The sequence below is a fragment of the Delphinus delphis genome, chromosome 12, assembly GCF_949987515.2.
Source record: "Delphinus delphis chromosome 12, mDelDel1.2, whole genome shotgun sequence".
Lineage (NCBI taxonomy): Eukaryota > Metazoa > Chordata > Mammalia > Artiodactyla > Delphinidae > Delphinus > Delphinus delphis.
Window position 1 is genome coordinate 79,008,401 of NC_082694.2, and position 20,806 is coordinate 79,029,206.

General features: G+C 36.0%; 1 protein-coding gene across 2 annotated transcripts in view; it reads left to right on the forward strand.

Annotated features, from left to right (window-relative positions):
* NBAS (NBAS subunit of NRZ tethering complex) overlaps positions 1-20,806 on the forward strand; it is a 340,240-nt gene that overhangs the window by 146,537 nt on the left and 172,897 nt on the right. For both annotated transcript variants that reach the window (XM_060027072.1, XM_060027073.1), the window contains 5 exons: positions 1,960-2,093; positions 7,944-8,006; positions 9,870-9,992; positions 14,758-14,860; positions 18,025-18,254. In XM_060027072.1, the coding sequence (XP_059883055.1) occupies positions 1,960-2,093; positions 7,944-8,006; positions 9,870-9,992; positions 14,758-14,860; positions 18,025-18,254 (653 nt within the window). The remainder of the gene's footprint in view (positions 1-1,959; positions 2,094-7,943; positions 8,007-9,869; positions 9,993-14,757; positions 14,861-18,024; positions 18,255-20,806) is intronic.

The window sequence follows — 20,806 nt, forward strand, 5'->3', positions numbered from 1 at the left end:
GAACTTTAGTATAATGTCCAGTCACCCTATTCAAGAATAGGGGACATCATTGTATTTGTTCATATCTTTCTTACTGTCTTTCGGGGGTGTTTAAAACTTTTCCTTATATAGGTTTTGCACATTTCTTGTTAAATCTATTCCTAACCACTTAATTTTCTGCTTACATTACAAATTGGGTTTTATTTACCCTCATTTTCTCTAACTTTATAGTTCGTGTATATGAAAGTTATTGATTTTTGTATGATAATTTTCAGTGATTCTTTCACTGTTTCATTGATTTCTTTTGTTGCTTGTTTCTCTGGGGTTTCCCAAGTATTCTAGCTTAACATCTGTTGTTCTTTTTCTAGTTGTCTACTAGTGCATAATTTTAAGACCCTTTGAAAGAAATTATGACTTTGTTACATTTTCCCTTGCTATGCAATATGGGAGATAATTAGCAGCCCATGGTGGGGAAGGTTTATTGATTTCTTGGAAAGTCCTAAATGGGCCCCCTTCTATTAGCTTGAGGTTGGGCAACTGATGGTTTAATAGTGACCACTGAGATATTAGTACAGGAATAATGAGAATAAAAGGAAGTGTGTCTTGCTATATGAAGTTGGACATCTGTAGAGAGTCTAATAGGACAACAGTGAAAAGTATCTTAATGTGAGCATTATGATTCACGTACACAGTAGAGTGTATTAAGAAGGCTATGCTGAGTGGCATAGGAAGAGAATGGAAAGGTGCCATGGGAGTACAGAGAGGAAAAAGAATTCATGTAGAGAGTCGTATGAGGATTTATCCATTGGACCAGCAGTTAGCAAGTATAAGCAAGAGACTCTGGAAATCTGGGGAAGTCCAATTGAAGTCAGCCAAATGGACATAAAACTGGAGTATTCGGGAGGTTTTAAAGACTAAGGTTTTAAGAAGTTCCTCGAGAAGACATTCCAGGTAGGAGTAGAATAAGACAAGGGGACGTAATCAAACTAATGATATGTTTAGATAAAGGCAAGTTATTTAACCTGAGTGGACTAAAACTTTGAGCAGAGAGGTAGTGATTCATAGCACTGGAAAAGTGGGTGGGCACCAGGCCATGAAGGAGCCTGAGTGGAAGGCAAAAAGTTTGCTCTTTACCTTTCACGTCGAAGGTCCACTAAAGGGTTTTGAGCATGCCTGATCAAATAGGGACTCTAGAACATTTAACTTTCAAGTGACACTTCAGCATCTCAGGGAGGGAAAGACAGGAAGCAGGAATATATCATAAGCATTCTACATGTATTAATTTATTTAATCCTCACAACAATGCTATTAAGAAGATGTTAATATTCCAGTTTTACAGATGAGAAAAACAAGGCACAAATCTGTTATTTTTATATCCCAGAAAATACTTTAAGAATGGGTCTCTGTGGTTTACAATGGGAAAGTGACCCCCAACAGCCATTTTTCTGCATCAGAAATATGGAGTGTATTTTGGGATATGAATATTACCGCATTGCAATGCGACTTCTTTCGAATAGAATGTCAATACTGTTGTGTTAAATGACTAATACATAATGCACACTGAAAAATAGTAGGTTTGAACATCTCTGAATATTAGTTAAGGAATTTTATATATTTTTGTGATTGAAACACATAAAATTTGGTTTTAGGGTTAGAAATGGTGTTTTTAGTGAATTGCCTTTTTAGTTCACTGTGTTTCTTCTATCTACTTTATCTTGAATGGATCATGAATTGAAGAATCTGTTTTCAGCAGATGCATAGCTTATGGGTACAGATTTTCTTGCTGATTCTGTAATTAAAATGCAATTTCATTTAGAATAATTAAAGACCCCAAAAGTCTGTAAGCTAAAGAAAAACCAAGATTTGTTTCTGTGGCTGATTAACTGCGCTATTTAATATTCTATTGACAGTGGTACTGGGATATGGCAAAATTGAATGTAAATCTATTGACATTTAGCACAACATGCTTTATTTCTCTAGTTGCAGCAAAAAATCATTCCTGATCAGGACCAACTGATGGCAGTAGCACTAGAATGCATCTATAACTGTGAACGAAATGACCAGCTCGCTCTTTGCTATGACTTATTAGAATGTCTGCCACAGAGAGGATATGGGTAAGAACCCACAGTGTGCCTTTGTTATGGTTGTGTCTTTTTACTCTAACAGTTAAAATGAAGATGTTTCTTCTCTGAATGTTCATTATAGAGAATTTTGGGAATATAAAGAAGAAAATGAGATCACGTGCAAACCTGTTGTCTCGAGATAGACACTTGTTTTTCTAACAGTGTATAGGACGTCACTATAATTTTGTTAACCTTGATAATTATCCATTAAAAAGCAAGCAAGAATATCACTACCACCACAACAAAAAGTACTCTCTTAAGTGGATAAACGGTGATATCTCTTTGTTTTAAATTGTGTTTCTAATTAAGCTTTTTCCTTATTTATGGGCTAGTTGTGTTTTTTCTATGAATTGTTTGTTCTTGGCCCTTGCCCAGAGTAAAACTTCTAAGTAATAATGCATGGATATACATACCTCATTTAGTGGTATGCAAATCAGATTATATTTTCTCTTTGCAAGTCACATAACAATCATTCCTTTAATCACTCTTTTAACACACAGTACATATTATAAATTTCATATCTGGAGAAGTTAATAACAGCACATGGAAAAGCATGAAAACTGAATGAAAAATCGGTGGGCCTGTTTCTAAGCCTTTGTGACTACAGCTGAGTTACATAACTTCTATGGTCATCAGTTTCCTCATTTGCAAAATCAGTTGTTTAGACAAGAAGTCTTCCTCATGCTTTGGTTTTCTTCTTCTCCTCTCTTTTCCTTCCAAGGAAATTTTTATTTTTGTGTGTGAAATGAATGATAGAAGTCACTTGATTTTGCAACCCAATGTGAAATAATTGTTATATGTAGTCATTAATAGAATTGAAATCAGGTGAAAAATTGACGGGGAAGGGATATTTGCATGGTACCAAAGTATTACCTTTAGCAAATATTTGTTTTTTGGGAATTGCAAAGGGGAAATTGACCTTTATAAAGTCTAAGTCTCACTGCCATCACCTTTGATCAAGTTATCAAATATGGCATCACTTACAATCAGGCAGCCTAGCCATACGTGCCTCCTGGTGAGAAGCAGTATGAAGTAAAATTACTTACCCTGAATCTAATCAATCCTTTAAGCCAAACTTCTAGTTTACAGTCAATGTAGGGAATAAGAGAACAAGTTAAATAACACCATGAAGAAAAGAAACAGATAAATACAGACTGTGAGATATTCTACAGGTCATATTGTCTTTTCACTTTGAAAAGTCAGTGCCATGGAGAAAAACAAATTGGTGGGGATGAGGAGGTGCTATTCCAGAATCATGAAGTCCAAGGGAACATGATCCCCTTCTAATTTTTAACCATAAAGTAAATAATGTATGTACTAGTTAAAATCAGGGTACAGGAAGACTTGTAATCGGTAAAAAACTATTGGTTGCTCTCCTTCCCCATCCTTTGATACCTGTCTTCTAAAAGTAAGCACTCATTATAGATCATGCTTTTCTTCTTGACTTTGCCTGCCTCCTTTAAAATATTGTGCTAACGTTGTTATTTATTGATTTTACAATTTTAGATGATTATTGACTTCCTTTCATTGAAGCCTACCCTTCCCCCATACCTACTTCTCTTAACCATTCTTTTCAGTGTAGTCATAGTGATATTTCTATCATTATGATTATGTATATACTGTTTACACAGAGCTGGGTATGATTATATTTCCTTTTTATGCAACTTTTTGCTTTTCGTGGATTGAATAATTTCCTTTTTTTGTCGTTTTTTGTTTCCATTTACCTCCTTCACTCTTCTGACAGAAGTGTAAAATTCCTTTTCAAGGTCAAAAATATCTAGTAATCTCTCCTTTCTCTTTTCACTCTATGTCTCTCTCTCTCTCCCTCTTACTTTTGAAACATCTTTCTTAGAATTGTCTTTTCTCTTCCTTTGATAAGAATTGTTCGCTACTCTGCTGTACAGCATTCATCCTTGGACTTTTGTTTGCGTCTCTCTTGTGTTGCATATTGCATTTCTGGGATTATCTTTTCCTTTCTTTGCTTATTCCCTTATTTTGATGGAACATAATCTTGAATAGCTTCCTGTCAAATATTGCATGGAGGCATGTTTATTTTAAGACTATCATATGTCAAAAAAATATCATAATTGCATTGTTACACTTGACGGAAGGCTTGGCTGTGTATGGAATTGTAGGTTTCTGATCCTTTTCCTTGTGAGTTTCGAAGGCATCACTCTTGTCTTCTCCTTCCACTGTTGTTAAGAAGTCCAAGGCTATTATATGGCTTTTTCCTCCCCTTTTTGGAATACTTCAGTACCTTCCCTTCATTTCTAGTGTTCTGAAGTATCATAAGGATGTGTTTTATTCTGAATCTGAATTTATCATTGTTCATTTAAATCGTGTATTTCAACCTGGAAACTCATGTCCTTCAAACTGTTGGGAAATTTTCTTACATTTTTTTCCTGTTAAGTTTCCTTGATAAGTTTATTTGCATGTCCTTTTTTCTCTTTTTTTGCACATTTTAAATTTATTTACTGCTCTTTTTGTTCTTTTTCCCATGTTTTGATCTTTTGTTAAGTGATCTGGGAGATTTCTATAGTTTTATCTTCTAATCCGTATTTTGAATTTAAAATTTATTTTGGCTTTCTTATTTAAATTCCAAGAACTTTTTCTCATTCACTTTCAAACAAAGTAATACCCTGCTCTTGTTTCACAGATGCATAAATTCACTTCTGCACCTTGCATTACCCTTGCCCCACCGTGATCTCTGATTTTTCATATTCTGTTTGTTTGCATCTCTGTTTTTACTGTGAGGACCTTTCCTCCATGTCTAGTGATTCTTGGCCATGAATTTATATCTAAGATACTAAAAGTTGATTGGATGCCTTGTGACAAGCTGAAGGCTTTTCTTTATAGGAGTCCTTGGGAAATTGCCTTATATGTGAGCAGCTAGATTGTCAGTCTTGCTTCAGTTTTGATTTTGGGGGGATAAGGTAATCTTAGATTCTGTGTATTATGTTACAGAAATGTTGGGTGGTTTGTGGTTTGTAGATCCTGATTATTCATCTCTTCTCATTAAGGGTCTAAGTACTGACCCCCAAGAAGGAAAGCAGTTAACCTTGTTACTGGTAAAGCTAAATGGAGACTGTACTAGTAGTTAATACTTCCTTTCCTCAGTCCAGGTTTAGGGAGTCTTCATGTAGGAAGAGTTACAATCACAGCATCTATTTATTACCCATACCTGTACAGATATGACCGCAAGCTCCCTCCCATCCTTAGTGAAGAGCAGCAAGTGTACCTCTGGGAACCGTGGGCCTTCAGTAGGCAACAAAGGGCTAGTAACGTGGATTGTATTAACAATTTTTTAGCAAACTGTCATTACTCATCATTTAAAAACCTCAGCCCAGTGGATATCAGAGTGTCAGTAGTCAAGGTGCTCTTCCCAGAGGGTGACAAGAGATGCAGAATCCTCTTCTTAACAAGCATCTCAGAGAGCAGAAGTGGTGGGGAGTTTCTTCCTTAAAGGGTCTAGGTGGGTAATTTGATTGTCCCTCTGCCCACTTGATGCCCCTTGGTTGTCCTTGAATCATCTAGGTAAAATCATTGACTTCCAACTGACATGTGCAATTTTTTAAAATAAATGTATTAGACTTAGTTCTTCAGTTAGTTCTTCAGTGAGATCAAATAAGCATAAATATCAATTAGAGCTCATCTATTAACTTTTAAATAGTAATTTTCCTACCATGAGGAGAAAGTCATGATATTAATTGAATGATGATATTAAAAGAACATTTTTTATGTAGACATTATAATGAGAGGATGAGTATATTTGTTTTCAAAGAATGTGTAGGCTAAGAAATGCCTCATGTGTATGTGTGAATGAAAGCTTTTTTTGGCTTCAGATTAATGGTTTCTGATCTAACAGGTTTTTTTTTTGGTAAACATAAAAAATAGCATGGTACTCTTTTGTTGTTCCATTTATTTTTTAATGATTGTATTTCATAATTATAATTTTCTAAATAATTTGCAATTATAAATTAGCCTAGTATTAAAATATAGGCCTTCAAAATACTTCGTCTGGTTCTCTTTCCTCTTCGCGCCAACTTCGTCAATTCACGTTCTCCCAGTGATCAGTCGTTTATTTTTAGTGGTTAACTGGTTGGTATTTACCAAATGGTTAACTGTGTAGTTTTTCACTATTTAGGAAATTAAATTTTTATACATCTTACCTAGGCAGCACATTTCATCTGGCTGAAAAAAATCTTTAGTCATTATGTTTGTGAATGTCAGTTCACAGAGGAAGAACGCTGTATTCTGAAAATCAGTGACAAATGTTTATTGTAGAGTTACAAAATGATAATTTAAAAAATATTGTTTCTGAATGAGTATGTTAATTGAAGTTATCTCCGATAAATGATCTTTTTTTTTTTTTGAAGGACTTTAAGTGGAATATGCCCTAATTTATCACTCTAGTCCAAGGCCTGAAACTTGGTTTAAAAAGATAGTATAATCTTTGTAAATTGCATGAAATAATTGCCACATAGATTTAGACCAGGACAGATTGATCGTTTTAAAGACAGTGAGTGGGCTTCCCTGGTGGCGCAGTGGTTGAGAATCTGCCTGCTAATGCAGGAGACATGGGTTCGAGCCCTGGTCTGGGATGATCCCACATGCCGCGGAGCAACTAGGCCTGTGAGCCACAACTACTGAGCCTGCGCGTCTGGAGCCTGTGCTCCGCAACAAGAGAGCCCGCGATAGTGACAGGCCTGCGCACCGCGATGAAGAGTGGCCCCCGCTTGCCACAACTAGAGAAAGCCCTCGCACAGAAGCGAAGACCCAACACAGCAAAAATTAATTAATTAATAAACTCCTACCCCAAACATCTAAAAAAATAATAATAATAATAAAAAAATAAAGATAGTGAGACTTTTGTGTTCAGTTAGGTCATTTTTAATTTTCCAAGTCCAGATAAAGATTTTTATTTAGCTTTCTTATTAAATCCTAAGAATTGCTGGAATTCAGTTGAATCATTGGTTGGAAAGCACCTGAGAGTGTCAGGTACAGTGGTTCTCAGTTGAGAGTCGTCCCTCCAAGGTTGGGACACAGAGTTGCAGAGGGTGGCAGAGGGCTTCTATAGCAGTTGCTTAACCTTTGTAGCAAATCCCTTGCACTTGTATGTGCGTTGTGCCGTGCTAAATCTACCCTATCAGCCATGTTTTTATTAGTTTATCATCTTTTTCACGGTAATGTTTCTCCTAGTCCCCCGTCTACTTTTTTCCCGAGAAAGGAAAAAGGAAAAGTGCTTGTTATCTCCACTCCCGGTAGGAATTATCTGTATGATGGCTGTGTACTTCTCTTTCGTTTTAAAATATTGCAGTGGAGGCAGAGTGAATGATGACATGGGAGAAGTCCCCTGAGTATATAGAATCCTAATGGAAAAGTCCTAGGGGAGTCACAGGTGGAATAGATAGGACTAGGAGAAAGCCAACGTGCAGGGCCATGGTTCCTAATTTGTTTCATTGGTTAAAAGAGGAGAAATAAATGATGGCTTTATCGTTTACCACTTCTTTAAAGAAAGACTACAACTGATATATAATTCTTTTTTGCTTTTAGCAGAACTGAACTAAAAGTTCTTAGGAAAATAATTGCCCATATCTCACTAATCTGTAATAGAGAATATTGTTATATTCCAGTATTTTTTATCTTAATCTCTTTTGAGTCATGAAAGATGCTGAATGAGTATAGGAGATAAGACTGACCTTTTATTTGGACAGGGTGATACTGTCATATATTAAATACAAGGGAAACATCACTTTTTTTTTAAACTTAAGTGAGTTTAGTATTTCAAGTAAAAAGTTACTACTAAAACCTGATTTAAATTCTTTTCTCTTAATCCTTTAGTCAGAAGACAGAGGTAACCACAGCTCTTCATGACATGGTAGACCAACTGGAACACATTCTCAGGTGAGAAAAATGACGATCTTTTGGTTCCATGCTGATTAAGGAGGTCTGTCCGAGAAATGTTACCTTAAATATGCCTAGTGATCATTTCCAGTTTCACCTAATATTTGTTTGACTCTCTTAGGAGTCAATTTTCTTAATAATGAATATAATGCTAGCTTATTTTAGCAGAATGCTACAGTAATGAGAACATGGACTTTGAAGACTAGTAGAACTGTGTTCACATCTAGGCGTTGTAACTTACTAGCCGTGTGATCTGTGAGCCTAGGGTTTTCTTAGCTCTCATATCTACCTCATGAGATGTGAAATTGATACTAGATAAAGCATTTAAAGTACCTCACCCATAGTCGGTAAATAAGAAATATTAGTTCCTTCAGCAGTTATTACATCCATCAGCAAACAATGCTTATTATAACCCCTGACTTTCCTTTTTGGGGTATACTACATTTGATTGACTCTCTGGGTTATATTATATTAGTGACTAGCAATATTCTTTACTGTGAAAATGAAGCATTAAACTGTCTCTTTTGGAGACTGAAAATTCCTAATTTGCTATTCAGGAAGTTTAATATTGTTTACTAGTGTTCATTTTTATCTGTATATAGTGCTTGTGTGTAATTTTTAAATATTTGCATTAAAAATGAAATTTTAGGACTAGTAAACTTTGTTCTTCCAATATATAATTATAGAAATTATGGGTAATGACATCACTTGATAGTGGTAATATGTAAAGTATAAGAATTTGGGAATCTACTAATTTGATGTCCCTCTCTTCTCCCCAGCCTCCCTGAAAAATTGAGCATAGTTTGAACAAAGCTTAATGGGTTAAGTCAGTATAGATTCATTCCTTACGAATCTGCATGGTTTCCTTTTTCTCCCTAATGAACCTGAAAAGAGCTTTCTCAAGGAAATACAATATAATAAACAACGCATTTCATAAAAAAATATTTCGTAATATACGTCATTTATTTCACCATACGTTCCTGGGTGTAACCATGGGTTGTCTTGATAGTCAAATTATGCTCTCAATACCTCAAGGAAACAGTAACACCCTTTAGGTTTCTGGATGATACCCAGGTCTTTCACTGTTCACCTTAATTTACTAACCTTTTAAAGGAGAACTTTTTTTTTGCGGTTCCACCTCATGGCCATTAATAGTTGATAAGTGTTTTAGTGTATATAATGTCAGGTGACGTGACCCATGGAACTTATCTTTATGAAGAGTTACTGAATTTTGTCCAACCTCTCTCTAAGCCCAGTAGTGGTTAATTCATAAATGTGAGACTTGGTGAGACAGAAAAGGTGTATATACAATGCTGATAATTATGGAATAGGATATCTCAAGAAGATCCATATGAGAACAGAAATCTTATTTGTTTGTTTATAGAATGGATTCTTGAGGGAGATTGAGCCTTATGGGGTTTCTGTGGTTTCCCAACCCTAAAATTCTTTGCTTCTTGCTTTTCTAGCAGCCTTGCCTATAACAGAATACTCACTAAGGTTGTTAAGAGTTAGAGCTGGGTATTGCAGTTATAGATTTGGCTTATTTTGCTGACTTGATGCTTTTACAGTACAGGAAAATTATAAAAAAAAGATTTTGAGGTAAGGATATGCCAGGCTTTTTAAAAAGTGTTAACTTATCCCAAGTATGTTGTAATAAAAGTCAGTAGGGGAAATAAGATTTGATATATAATTATTAGCTTTTTTTTGCCGAGAATTAATTTAATGTGTAAAATTTGGTCATTCTTTATGCTACTTTTTAAAAAAATACTTTTAACACCTAAGTGCTACTTATGTGTTTAAGATTCTTAGAGCTTTTTTGTTTGGTAGCAAGACTTATTTAAAAATTTTTCTTTTCACTTACAGTGTGTCAGAGATTTTGGAGAAACATGGACTTGAGAAACCAATTTCGTATGTTAAAAATACTCAGTCTAGCTCAGAAGAGGCACACAAGCTCATGGTTAGATTGACCAGGCACACCGGTCGTAAGTGAGTAATAAAATTAATTGATAATTGTGTGTGATTAAGAAAAAGTACTACTTTTTTTCTTTTTCTGACTTCATTGGGTTATAATTGACCAACAATAAATTGTACATATTTAAAGTATAGAATATGATAAGTTTTGATATATGTATATACCCATGAAGCCATCACCTCGTCAAAATAATGAATGTATCCATCACCCCTAAAAGCTTTCTCTTGCTCATTTATAATCCCCTCCCTCCTTCTGCTTCTCCTCATTACACCCCCATCCCCTCCCCAGGCTATCACTGATCTATTTGCTGTCTCTACATCGTCCTTTGCATTTCCTAGAATTTTATGGAAATGGAGTCATAACAGTATGCACTTCGTTTGTTTGTTTGTTTGGCTTCTTTCACTTAGCATAATTACTTTGTGATTCATCCATGTTGTATCATGGATCCGTAGTTTATTCCATTTTATTTGTTGACTAGTATTCCATTGATGGATTTATTACACTTTGTTTATCTATTCACTTGTTGAGGGACATTTGGTTTATTTTGAGTCTTGGCTTTTACAAATATAGCTGCTATGAATATTCATGTACAAGCCTTCGTATGGACATGCGCTTTCATTGCTTTTGGATAAATCCATGAGAGTGGAATGGCAGGATCATATCGTAGGTGGATGGTTAACTTTTAAAAAAACTGCCTAACTGTCTTCCAAAGCATTTGTATCATTTTATTTTTTAATCAGTCTTTTAGGAGCGTTCCAGTTGCTCTACATGCTTGTCAGTACTTGCTGTGGTCAGTCTTTTAAAGTTTAGTGATTTTAATAGGTATGTTGTGGTATCTAATTTTGGTCTTAATTGCTTTCTCCAGTGAGTAATAACGTTGAGCATCTTTTTATGTGATTATTTGACATCAGTGTATCTTCTTAGATCATTTTAAAAATTGGGTTCTTTACTGATTTTGAGAGTTTTCTTATACATTCAGGATACAAGTCCTTATTAGATATACGCTTTGCAAAGATTTTCCCCTATCTATGCCTTATCTTTTCATTCTCATACCTGTGTCTTTTGAAGGGCATACTTTATAAATTTTGATGAGGTCCAGCTTATCAATTTGTTCTTTGTTGATTGTGCTTTTGATGTCATGTTAAGAAACTTTTGGCACAAAGATTTCCTCCTGCCATTTTTAGTTAAATTTTTAGTTTTACATTTTACAATCAGTTTCATGGCCCATTTTGAAAGTTCATTTTTGTTTATTGTTCAAGGTATAGATTATTTTTTTTTAATATCTGAATATTGCAGCATCATTTGTTGAAAAGACTGTTCTGTCTGTACTGAATTGCATTTGCCTCTTTGTTGAATATCAGTTTTCCATATTACGGGGGCCTATTTTGGGGTCCTTTATTTTGATCCATTGATCTGTCTATCATTCCTCTAATAACCATCCTGTATTAATTATTATGGATTTATAGTAATTCTTAAAATTATTGTAGATTTACAGGAAGCCTTAAAATTCTCTCTTTATCTCTGTCTCTTTCAACAGTTTACTCTAGTTATTGATTTATGTGCCTTATGTTCCCTTCAAAATCATAAGCTTATCTAAGGCAAGTGCTACAGTCACCAAACATCTAATTTGGAACCTTACATATCATTGGCCCTCTCTCAGTAATTACTAAATGAATAATTTAGGAGGTGTTGACAATTTAAGTCTTAAACTTTCTTTACAGCTATAAAAGCTTTTAGGGGTCAATATTTCCCATCATGTTGGCTCTAGTCAAGAACCTACTCTTCAGTAAGAAAGCCTCACTGTTGCTGCTAGATTACCTGCTGTCCTTCCATTGAATCCCTCAAATACTTCTAAAGTCCTTGCAGTTAATTTCTGCTTATGGCATTCTACTTACTGTGAATATGTAAGAGAATACGGCCTCTTTTTTCAAGGTAGTCAACTTGAAATGAATCTTAATTATTTCATATATGCTACTATGGCTTGGTCTTTAACACCTATCAAATTTTCTTACGCATATTCTAAATGGTGGCAGATTTCACTGACTGTCACAAATCAGGTTTTACTATCTTGAGTGCAATACTATTTCTCGCTGGAAAATACACCTCCATTCCAAAGCTGTAACTAATACATCATGTTTGTGTTCAGGTATTTCCCTGTCAATTTGCACACCTCTTGTATAGTGCCTCCAGGTTCTTCTCTTGGTTCTTATTTACTGCATGTATTCTAAAAAGACCTTTGGAAATAATGTCTTATAATTTATTTTAATTAGAACCTGTACTTAAGGCTAGCCATGTGTGAGAAAACATTAATACCATCTGTCCCAGTGTTGCTGGCTTCTAGAAGAACAGCTGGGCTGCGAGAACTTGAATTCAGCTAGACAGTGCCCAGGTCTGATTTTATGAAGCTGGTGCAAGATGGACACTCACTTTTTCAAACATTTTGCTACTTTACTGCCTGCGAGCCAAATTTGAAAGAGTCTTTTAATTCTTTGAAGCCCACCCAAAGAGTTCACATACCAAGGTCTAACTAATGGAAACACTTCAGGGATTATCCTTGAAGACTTGCAAATATATCAGTTTGTTTTGTGTATTTGTATGCTGGAAAAAAAATGTATTCTCTTAAGCTTTAATACATATCAGAGAGAAATAATTGTTTATTTTGTGTAGCAAATAGAAAATGCTATAAGCAAATGAAGCATATGGTTATTAAAAATTTTAGGTGAAAAAAATTCCTGAAGACTAGAATTTTTGTAGGAAAGATCCCAAATGCATAATTTTTCCATAGCAATACTATTAAACACAGTCTATTTGCCCTGTTTTTAATGCATAAGAAAGAAAATGACGTGTGGAAAAGGAACACCCAGTTGGTATTTGACAAACAGAAAACAAAACCAAACCTACCCTTTTCAAACAATGAGATTCATGATTATGTAGAACTTCAAGACTAGAAAATAAACATAAATGATGATTCCAAACTCACATATATTCAACAAAGATGAACTTTTGAGAGAGGTAGAGAGAATTACAGCACATTCTCCCTCCTACTAGACAATATTAGTGGTTGTGTATGTGACTACAGAAAAACAAACAGATGTGTTTGTGACTTCCAGATTTATTCATTCACACTTGTTGAATGCTCCTTTGTACCAGAAAAATATGGGGAGTGTCTTTTCATACATTCTAGTTTAAGTTAATTATCATAATATACAAAAAAGGAAACTGAAGCTCAAAGAAATTTATTCAAATCCATACAGGTAACTGAGCTTGTTTTTATACTCAGGAAAAATTTTGTTTCATTGTCTGTGTTTTTTCAAAATTAATCTCATCCCTTCCTTATCATTTTTTGAGATTCTCTTTAAGTGAGAAAGCTGAAATTCAAGAATGTTAAATATAGTCACGCAGCTAATATGTGACTCTCTGTGACATTGTTAACAACACCGTTTCCCCTGTTGTAGGAGAATCTGAACCACTGATTCTTTAACTCTGTAAGTCTGGATACTACCATGAAATGGTATTTGATCAACTAGATAGTGTAGGCCTCACTACTTCATCTCTGACTGGTAAATTGCTCCTAGAGGAACTGTGTAAATGAACTAGAAAGCCTGGTAGGGGCTTGAAGCTTTGGCTTTCCCATGTGTGGTCACTGGCTTATCCTTGAGGGGACCCTGAAAACTATGCCAATGGAATTGTTACAAAAGGTGTCAGCTTGGTGCTTTGTGACCACCTAGAGGGGTGGGATAGGGAGGGTGGAAGGAGGGAGATGCAAGAGGGAAGAGATATGGGGATATATGTATCTGTATAGCTGATTCACTTTGTTGTACAGCAGGAACTAACTCACCATTGTAAAGCAGTTATACTCCAATAAAGATGTTAAAAAAAAAAAGGTCCTGACTTTTGTGGGGAATGAAGCTCCTTCCTAAGCCAGATAGGAACTGCAGCTACCTTACAGGGCTTGTCGTACCTGGGCTGGCACCTGGGCTGTCGCCTGGATGGGAGAGAACCCCCGCAGTGCTCTACCCCAGGCTCTGTGGACTGCCGCATGGAGTCCCACTGAGAGGAACCACTAGGGCTGCCGGCTGGCCAGCTGTGCTTCCCGCCTCCAGACTCATGCTAGGTGTGGCCCCTGCTGCCCTCTGGGTCTGCATGTGTGGTTGAAATTAAGAACACACCCTGCTGGCGACTGCAGAGTGATGAAGATGGAATTTGAAACTCATTCTCCTGTCTCCAAGTGCTTTTTCTGCTATATCACAGCTGCTTTATCTTACTTTACCGTGTGCTTTATTTTACCTTAGAAACTCATAGCTGTTTACCTTTGCCATTATCAGTTTTGTGTCTAGGCAGCCTACGGCAGAGGCAGCTCTGGCAACATTTCTGGCATTGATGCGTCGCTGCCCAACTTTTCCCTCTATCTTTTTTTTTTGCGGTACGCGGGCCTCTCACCGTTGTGGCCTCTGCCTTTGCGGAGCACAGGCTCCGGACGCGCAGGCTCAGCGGCCATGGCTCACGGGCCTAGCCGCTCCACGGCACGTGGGATCTTCCCGGACCGGGGCACGAACCCGTGTCCCCTGCATCGGCAGGCGGACTCTCAACCACTGCACCACCAGGGAAGCCCTTCCCTCTATCTTTAATCAAAGTTTTTTTCCCTGGAAATTCAAATGAGATCTATTTCTCTTGATCATGTGGGAGCTGCGTGGCATATAGAATAGTGGTACCAATTTTTTTTACTTTTGACTAATTGAAGAGAGCAGTTTCATGAATTATTTTCTTTTTTACCCCCAGGCAGCCTCCTGTCAGTGAGTCTCATTGGAGAATGTTGCTGCAAGACATGTTAACTATGCAGCAGAATGTTTACACCTGTCTAGACTCTGATGCTTGCTATGAGGTAACTCTACATATGTAAATATTTCCTTTTAATTTTGTAATTTTGGTTGCTACATTTTGTTGATTGGACACAAGATGATGACCATAAGCTTCACTGTAAGTAATAGGATTGAATTATTGAATCATATTCAATAGCTGGTAACTGAGCGGTGCTTTAGTTTGAGCACTTGCATACATAACTTCTTCTTTGTTCATTGCAACACCATTTATTTAGTGGGTTAATTCTCAGCTGGAAAACTCCGAATCGTACTTGGATCCTCTCTCTTCCATAGTTTTGGTGGTCACTAAAATTTGCTTCATGTGCCTGAGAAAAGTCTTTCAAATCTGTCCTCTCTTCACCTCTGCTAAATGGTTGTAATCCTCCAAACTTGTTTCCCTACTTCCATATCTCTTCCTCATTTACACGGAAGAGAGTATTCTTCTAAAACAGACCTTTTCATGACACTCCCCTTCTTAAAATGCGCTGCTATATAAAATAGATAAAATACCGTATCTACAGTTAGAAAGTAACCGTATTCCTTAGCCTGGCATAGAAAGCCACGGCAGATTCCAGCCACCCTGTCTGTTCTCGCCTCTGACGCTCGCTGCCATGTGCCCTGTGCTCCAGCGGTGCCAAATCTGTCATGAATTCCTCCACTCACGATGCTGTTTCCTGTTTCTGTGACTTTGTACGCATTATTCCCTTTGCCTGGAGTATATTCCTCTTTTTTAAACTTGAAAATTGTTGATAACTTTTAGGATTCAGCTCCCTAATCATGCCCTCTAGGATGCCTTCCTTTGTCCTTTGATATAACTTATCTCTATTACAGCCTTTCTTTCCGATGCGATGACTTGTTTGTTTCTGTGTGTGTTTCTTCCCTTTGGTCATTAGCTCCTAGGTAGGCATTATCATATCATGTTCATCCTCAGCTACCCCAGGGCATATTATAGTGTCTGGAGCATAAAGGATACTTAAGGATGGTGAGTTGACTAGGAGTGTAATTTAGGAGAATTTAATCCTTATTTTGGAAGGTGTGTGTATTACCACCAAATTACTCATGCTTTGTATGGAAAAAGGATCCAGCTAACCCACCTTTAATGAGATACAGTTTAAAAGAGGGTTCCCATTTGAATTTGCCTATCAAACAAACAGATCAAAATTGTAGACTATTTCTTGTGTTGCTCTGCTCTGACATCACGAAGCATAACCCGTTGATAAAATGAGAGTTATAAAATAGGTCTCTGTTTTGTGAAATTGGTTGGTATTTTAATTTAAGGTAGTTTTAACAGAAGAGCGCTAATATAGACTGTTGAGAAATGAATGGTTTTATATTTGAACTTCAGGTTTTTATGTGCTTGATGAGTGTAAACTTTATATTGATGATTACACTCGCAGACCACGTACAGCTGCCAGAAACTTCACCTTTGTATCTAAAGCAAAACTTGAAATTCAGTTTCAGGAGAAAATAATCTATATGCACATGGGGTCCAAAATCTTACTGTCATTAGTAACACTGCTTGAAGTAGTGTTTTTAAAGTGGGAGTAGCGTTATTTCCTGGTATTTTCTGACTCTGATTGAAAAATTAGCATTAAGTATATCACACTTGAACTCGCTCCTGTGTAGAGTAGTCTATCATAACAACTTGACGTAGTAAATTGTTCTAGTTATATTTTAACCTTTGCATTAGGCCTTGATATTTTAATGACTTCGTGCCGTTAGTCTTTCTCCTTTGAGAAAACATTTGAAAGCATATTATAACTGTCCTGAACCGATTCTAGAAGATAATACAGATTTGGCAAACTTACATTTTAAAATATTTTAGTGATGTTTAAATTATGCTATATTGTCTTACTGACCTGTGGCCACTGTATTAGGTTTTGCTGTCATTGGAAAATGATTTTAAATCTCATTGGCATAATTTTGATAAGATGCAAGATTTCTCTACAGCCTGTAGAGCAGAAATCTATATTGTTCATTTCAGCAAAACCTTGAAAATAGTAGAGTGAGTGAATTTTATTTTTTAGTATTGGGCATTGACTCTTTATGGCTTACCTGAATAAACCAAAGGAATAGAGAAATTGTTACATCTAAGTCACTCTGGTCACATGGAGCAAGCCATTTTCACCTGTCATATAAGCGATTAGGGTTACTCACTGATAATTCGCTTTCTGTCACAGTATGGATTATATAGCAGATCTCTCATAGGTATTAGTAATTTTATCCTTATCAGTCATTTTAGGAAACACCTGTCTAAAAATGTCTTCTCCAGAAGCCTAGAAACAAGTGAAAATAAGGGGGTCCTATGAAAACTGGGTAGCCTTCCTAATTATAAGGAAACTCTTGCTTCTCCATGAAATCTACTTTTTATCTCTTCTTTTTCTGTGTTATCCTCATCCAACAGTGGCATGATAGGAAAGAACATTCTTGTGGAAGTTCTTGTGCTATTTATATATTGATGCTATTAGTGTGGGTTTAAAGGGAGCTCTTTAATAGGACTTTTTTGGAGTAAGTAGATAACCTCAATTATGGAATAAATTTTATGTTAATTGATGCTATTAGTTGCCTTGTAAAATACAATGACATTTGCATAACTGCCTTCCATCAGAGGCTTTTGTTTTATTTAAATAGTTTTTAAGTTGCAGATTAGAAAAAAATGTTATGTGGTGTATTGTAATTCTAGTGACTAGGTGTAAGTAGAACATTTGTAGCTTGGGTGTTTAGTTTACAAGACTGACTTCAGGTGCTTTAAACAGTCATTAATCATGTGTATCATATTCAAAGATTTTCTTTTAAAAAATTGAAATGTTATAAATACTTTAAGCAGGGTGTGGACAGTGTGTCTAATGGATCCTGTTTTTAATAAGTATGAACTTTGGATATTTTACTCAAGTATTTGTTGTAACACATTAAAATATTATGCTTACCATTGGTTTGTTCAGTTAAATTATTTCTTCCTCCTAAAAGGGGGATTTTTGTATTGACGTGACATTCACATAACATAATACTAACCATTTTAAAGTGTGCTTCATTGTCATTTAGTACATTCATAAATATTGTGCAGCCTCTACCTGTAGGATGGATGTAGTTTTTAAAATTTATTTCACTTGGTTATCAGAGCCTCCATTGTGTCAAGAACTGAGTCCTCCCTCTTTAAGCACTAACTCCAGTTTCTTCTTTTCCCCAGATATTTACAGAGAGCCTTCTGTGTTCCAGTCGCCTTGAAAATATCCACCTGGCTGGGCAGATGATGCACTGCAGTGCTTGTTCAGTAAATCCACCGACTAGTGTAGCCCATAAAGGAAAAACCCAGTACAGGGTCAGTTACGAAAAAAGCATTGACTTGGTTTTGGCTGCCAGCAGAGAGTACTTCAATTCTTCTACCAGCCTCACCGACAGCTGCATGGATCTGGCCAGGTAGAGGAACTCTGTATTCTCCGTAAGAGGGAGGGGGGGAAGTCAGAATATACAGACTTCATTGTTGGTTTTATCCTCTACCTCACAAAATATGTTATCACAAGTACAGATTGACTCTACTCTATGGGGCACCGTTATTTATTGCTTGAATATAGAATGAAAACTTAATTACGTCCTAAGTATTCATCAACTCTCTTGTGACCCTTTTTCTCTAGCACACTTTCCCACGGTCATTCTAGGCGATTATCTATAAGGTTATACTTTTCTGCTGTTGGAAGAGATTCAAGTGGTAGCCAGCAAGTTCAAGTTCTGGAAAATTTCAGCACATTAGGTCGTGTCTGTATGCTTTACATGGCTTCCACTCTGGTTAGATGATAAAGCTCACAAGTCCCTTCCAGGGGGAAATTTCTGGACTCTGAATTCTGTTCCTCTCTTAGCCTGTTGTACAGGAAAGTTTGTGTTCCTCTTTTTCCTATTGATTCTTAGGAGATTTTTTATTGTGTATGGGACACGTGCCTTTTGCCTCTCTTAATGGTTAAACTGTGTTGCCAAATTTTAATAATGTACAGTTTATCTTTCAAATGGCTATTTTGAATTTTTAAAAAACTCGGTTGTTATTCTTTTTTGTCTTTTGTGTCATCCTTTGAAAGACCTTTAATTCCCAAGACCATTAAAATAGTTTTTCGTATTGTTTTTTTTTACTACTTTGGTGGTTTTATTTTTGCATGGAAATTTTAGGCCCATTTGGAATTTATTTTGATGTAAAGATTGTGGTAGTTGTTTAGAGTTACTTTTCCCCTCAAATAACTGGTAGTTGTTTCAACTCTAGCAAAACTTAAAGGTAACGTTTTTCCCCCAGTGATAACTTATCACAGAAAGAATCGTGTTTTCTCAAACCATGTTATTGAACTTGACAAAGTTGTTTAAAATAGTTAGTAAACTTGTTCCTTCTCTCCCAAGGGATAGTATTTCTATTTCAGATGATGAAAATATCAAATAGAACAACTGGGAGTTGTGTTTGACCTAAATCTTTTTGACAGATGCTCCTAGAGATCATTTTTGAAACTACACAGTACTTGCAGTATTTGCCTTTCATCCACCCCCTTTTCTCCTACAAGGACACACCTTCGTTTAGAAAAGATGTCATATGTGTGTAATGTGGCACCAGACTGATTGAGCCCTGTGGGCCCAGATGTATTTAATTGTTTACAGTTTTATTGAAATAGAAAATAGCCCATCCATTCTTATTGATTAAATTACTATTTATTTACTAGGTTTTTTTTTAATTGAGGAAGCAGTACATCCACAAGATAAAATATTTAAAAATACACAAAAGATAGATATGGAAGATGTCTTTCTCCTCATTCGAGTGCCTCTAACTTTATCCCTCAGTTATATTTTTAATCAGTTTCCTGTGTATCCTTCTGGAATATCTTATTAAAAGTTACTCCCTTCTTTCTTAAATCACAAATAAGTGTATACTACTTGTACCTATCTTTCTGTGTCTTGTTTTATTCACTTACGATCTATATTGTGCGTTTTTCCATGTGGATACATATAGGTTTGTTTCATTCCTTTTTGATGGTTGTAGACTATTTGACTTTTATACAATTTATTTAATTAGTTCCTGATTTAGTGTATTTTATTTTAACAAGACTGTGGTAGTGAACATCCATAATTATGTCTGGGCATGTGAGAGCCTGTCTGTAGTATAAATTCCTAGAACTGGGATTCCTGGGTTCAAAGTGCTGTTAGAATTTTGGTAGATGCCACAAATAGGTTGTATACTGTTTGTCCTTGAACCAGTAGTAAGTATGTGTTAGTGCTCATCTGATTTAAATCCCCAAAGTTTGCAAGAGCAAGCTAGGCCTATATCTGTCGCTTGGTCATGTAGTTAGATCCTGGGGCCTAGATATTTTCATGTGATGGTCCATGATTTTAGCATTGTTAGCTCTTCATGGCCTGATCTCTACCTGTCTTTCTAGTCTCATGCCCCACTGTTCCTCTCCATGCACCTTTCAGAAAATAGGTTTATTGTTAACTACAATATTTATTAAGTATACTTTATCTGAATTTAAAAAAAATTGCTTAAAATACTCCATAGGTATCACAAATTCGTAGATTATCAAATCACTTTCATCTATATTTATCTCAGTACTACATCACCAACTGATTGTTTCTGATCAGAAAAATGTCTCTTGTGCAGTTTCTTAGGTTATTCCTTTTCCTTTGAGAGACAAAATTGTGATCGAATCAAGACATTTCTGTTTTCCTTAAAAGAATAACTGGAAATTAACTGTATTCCTTCTGTTTTTTTTAATTTTTTTTACATGATCATTATCTTTTGAGTCAACAGTGAACAGAACACTAAACCCAGAGCTAACGTATCTTGCTTTATACTGTGATACCTTACGTACCATCAGCATAACCCTGCGCAAATTGCTTCACCTCTGAGCTTCAATTTTGGCTTCCTTAAAAAGCAGATGGTGATATTTGCCTGTCTCACAGCCTTGCTGTGAGGATTAAATAAGATATCAGAAAGCCTCTAGCAG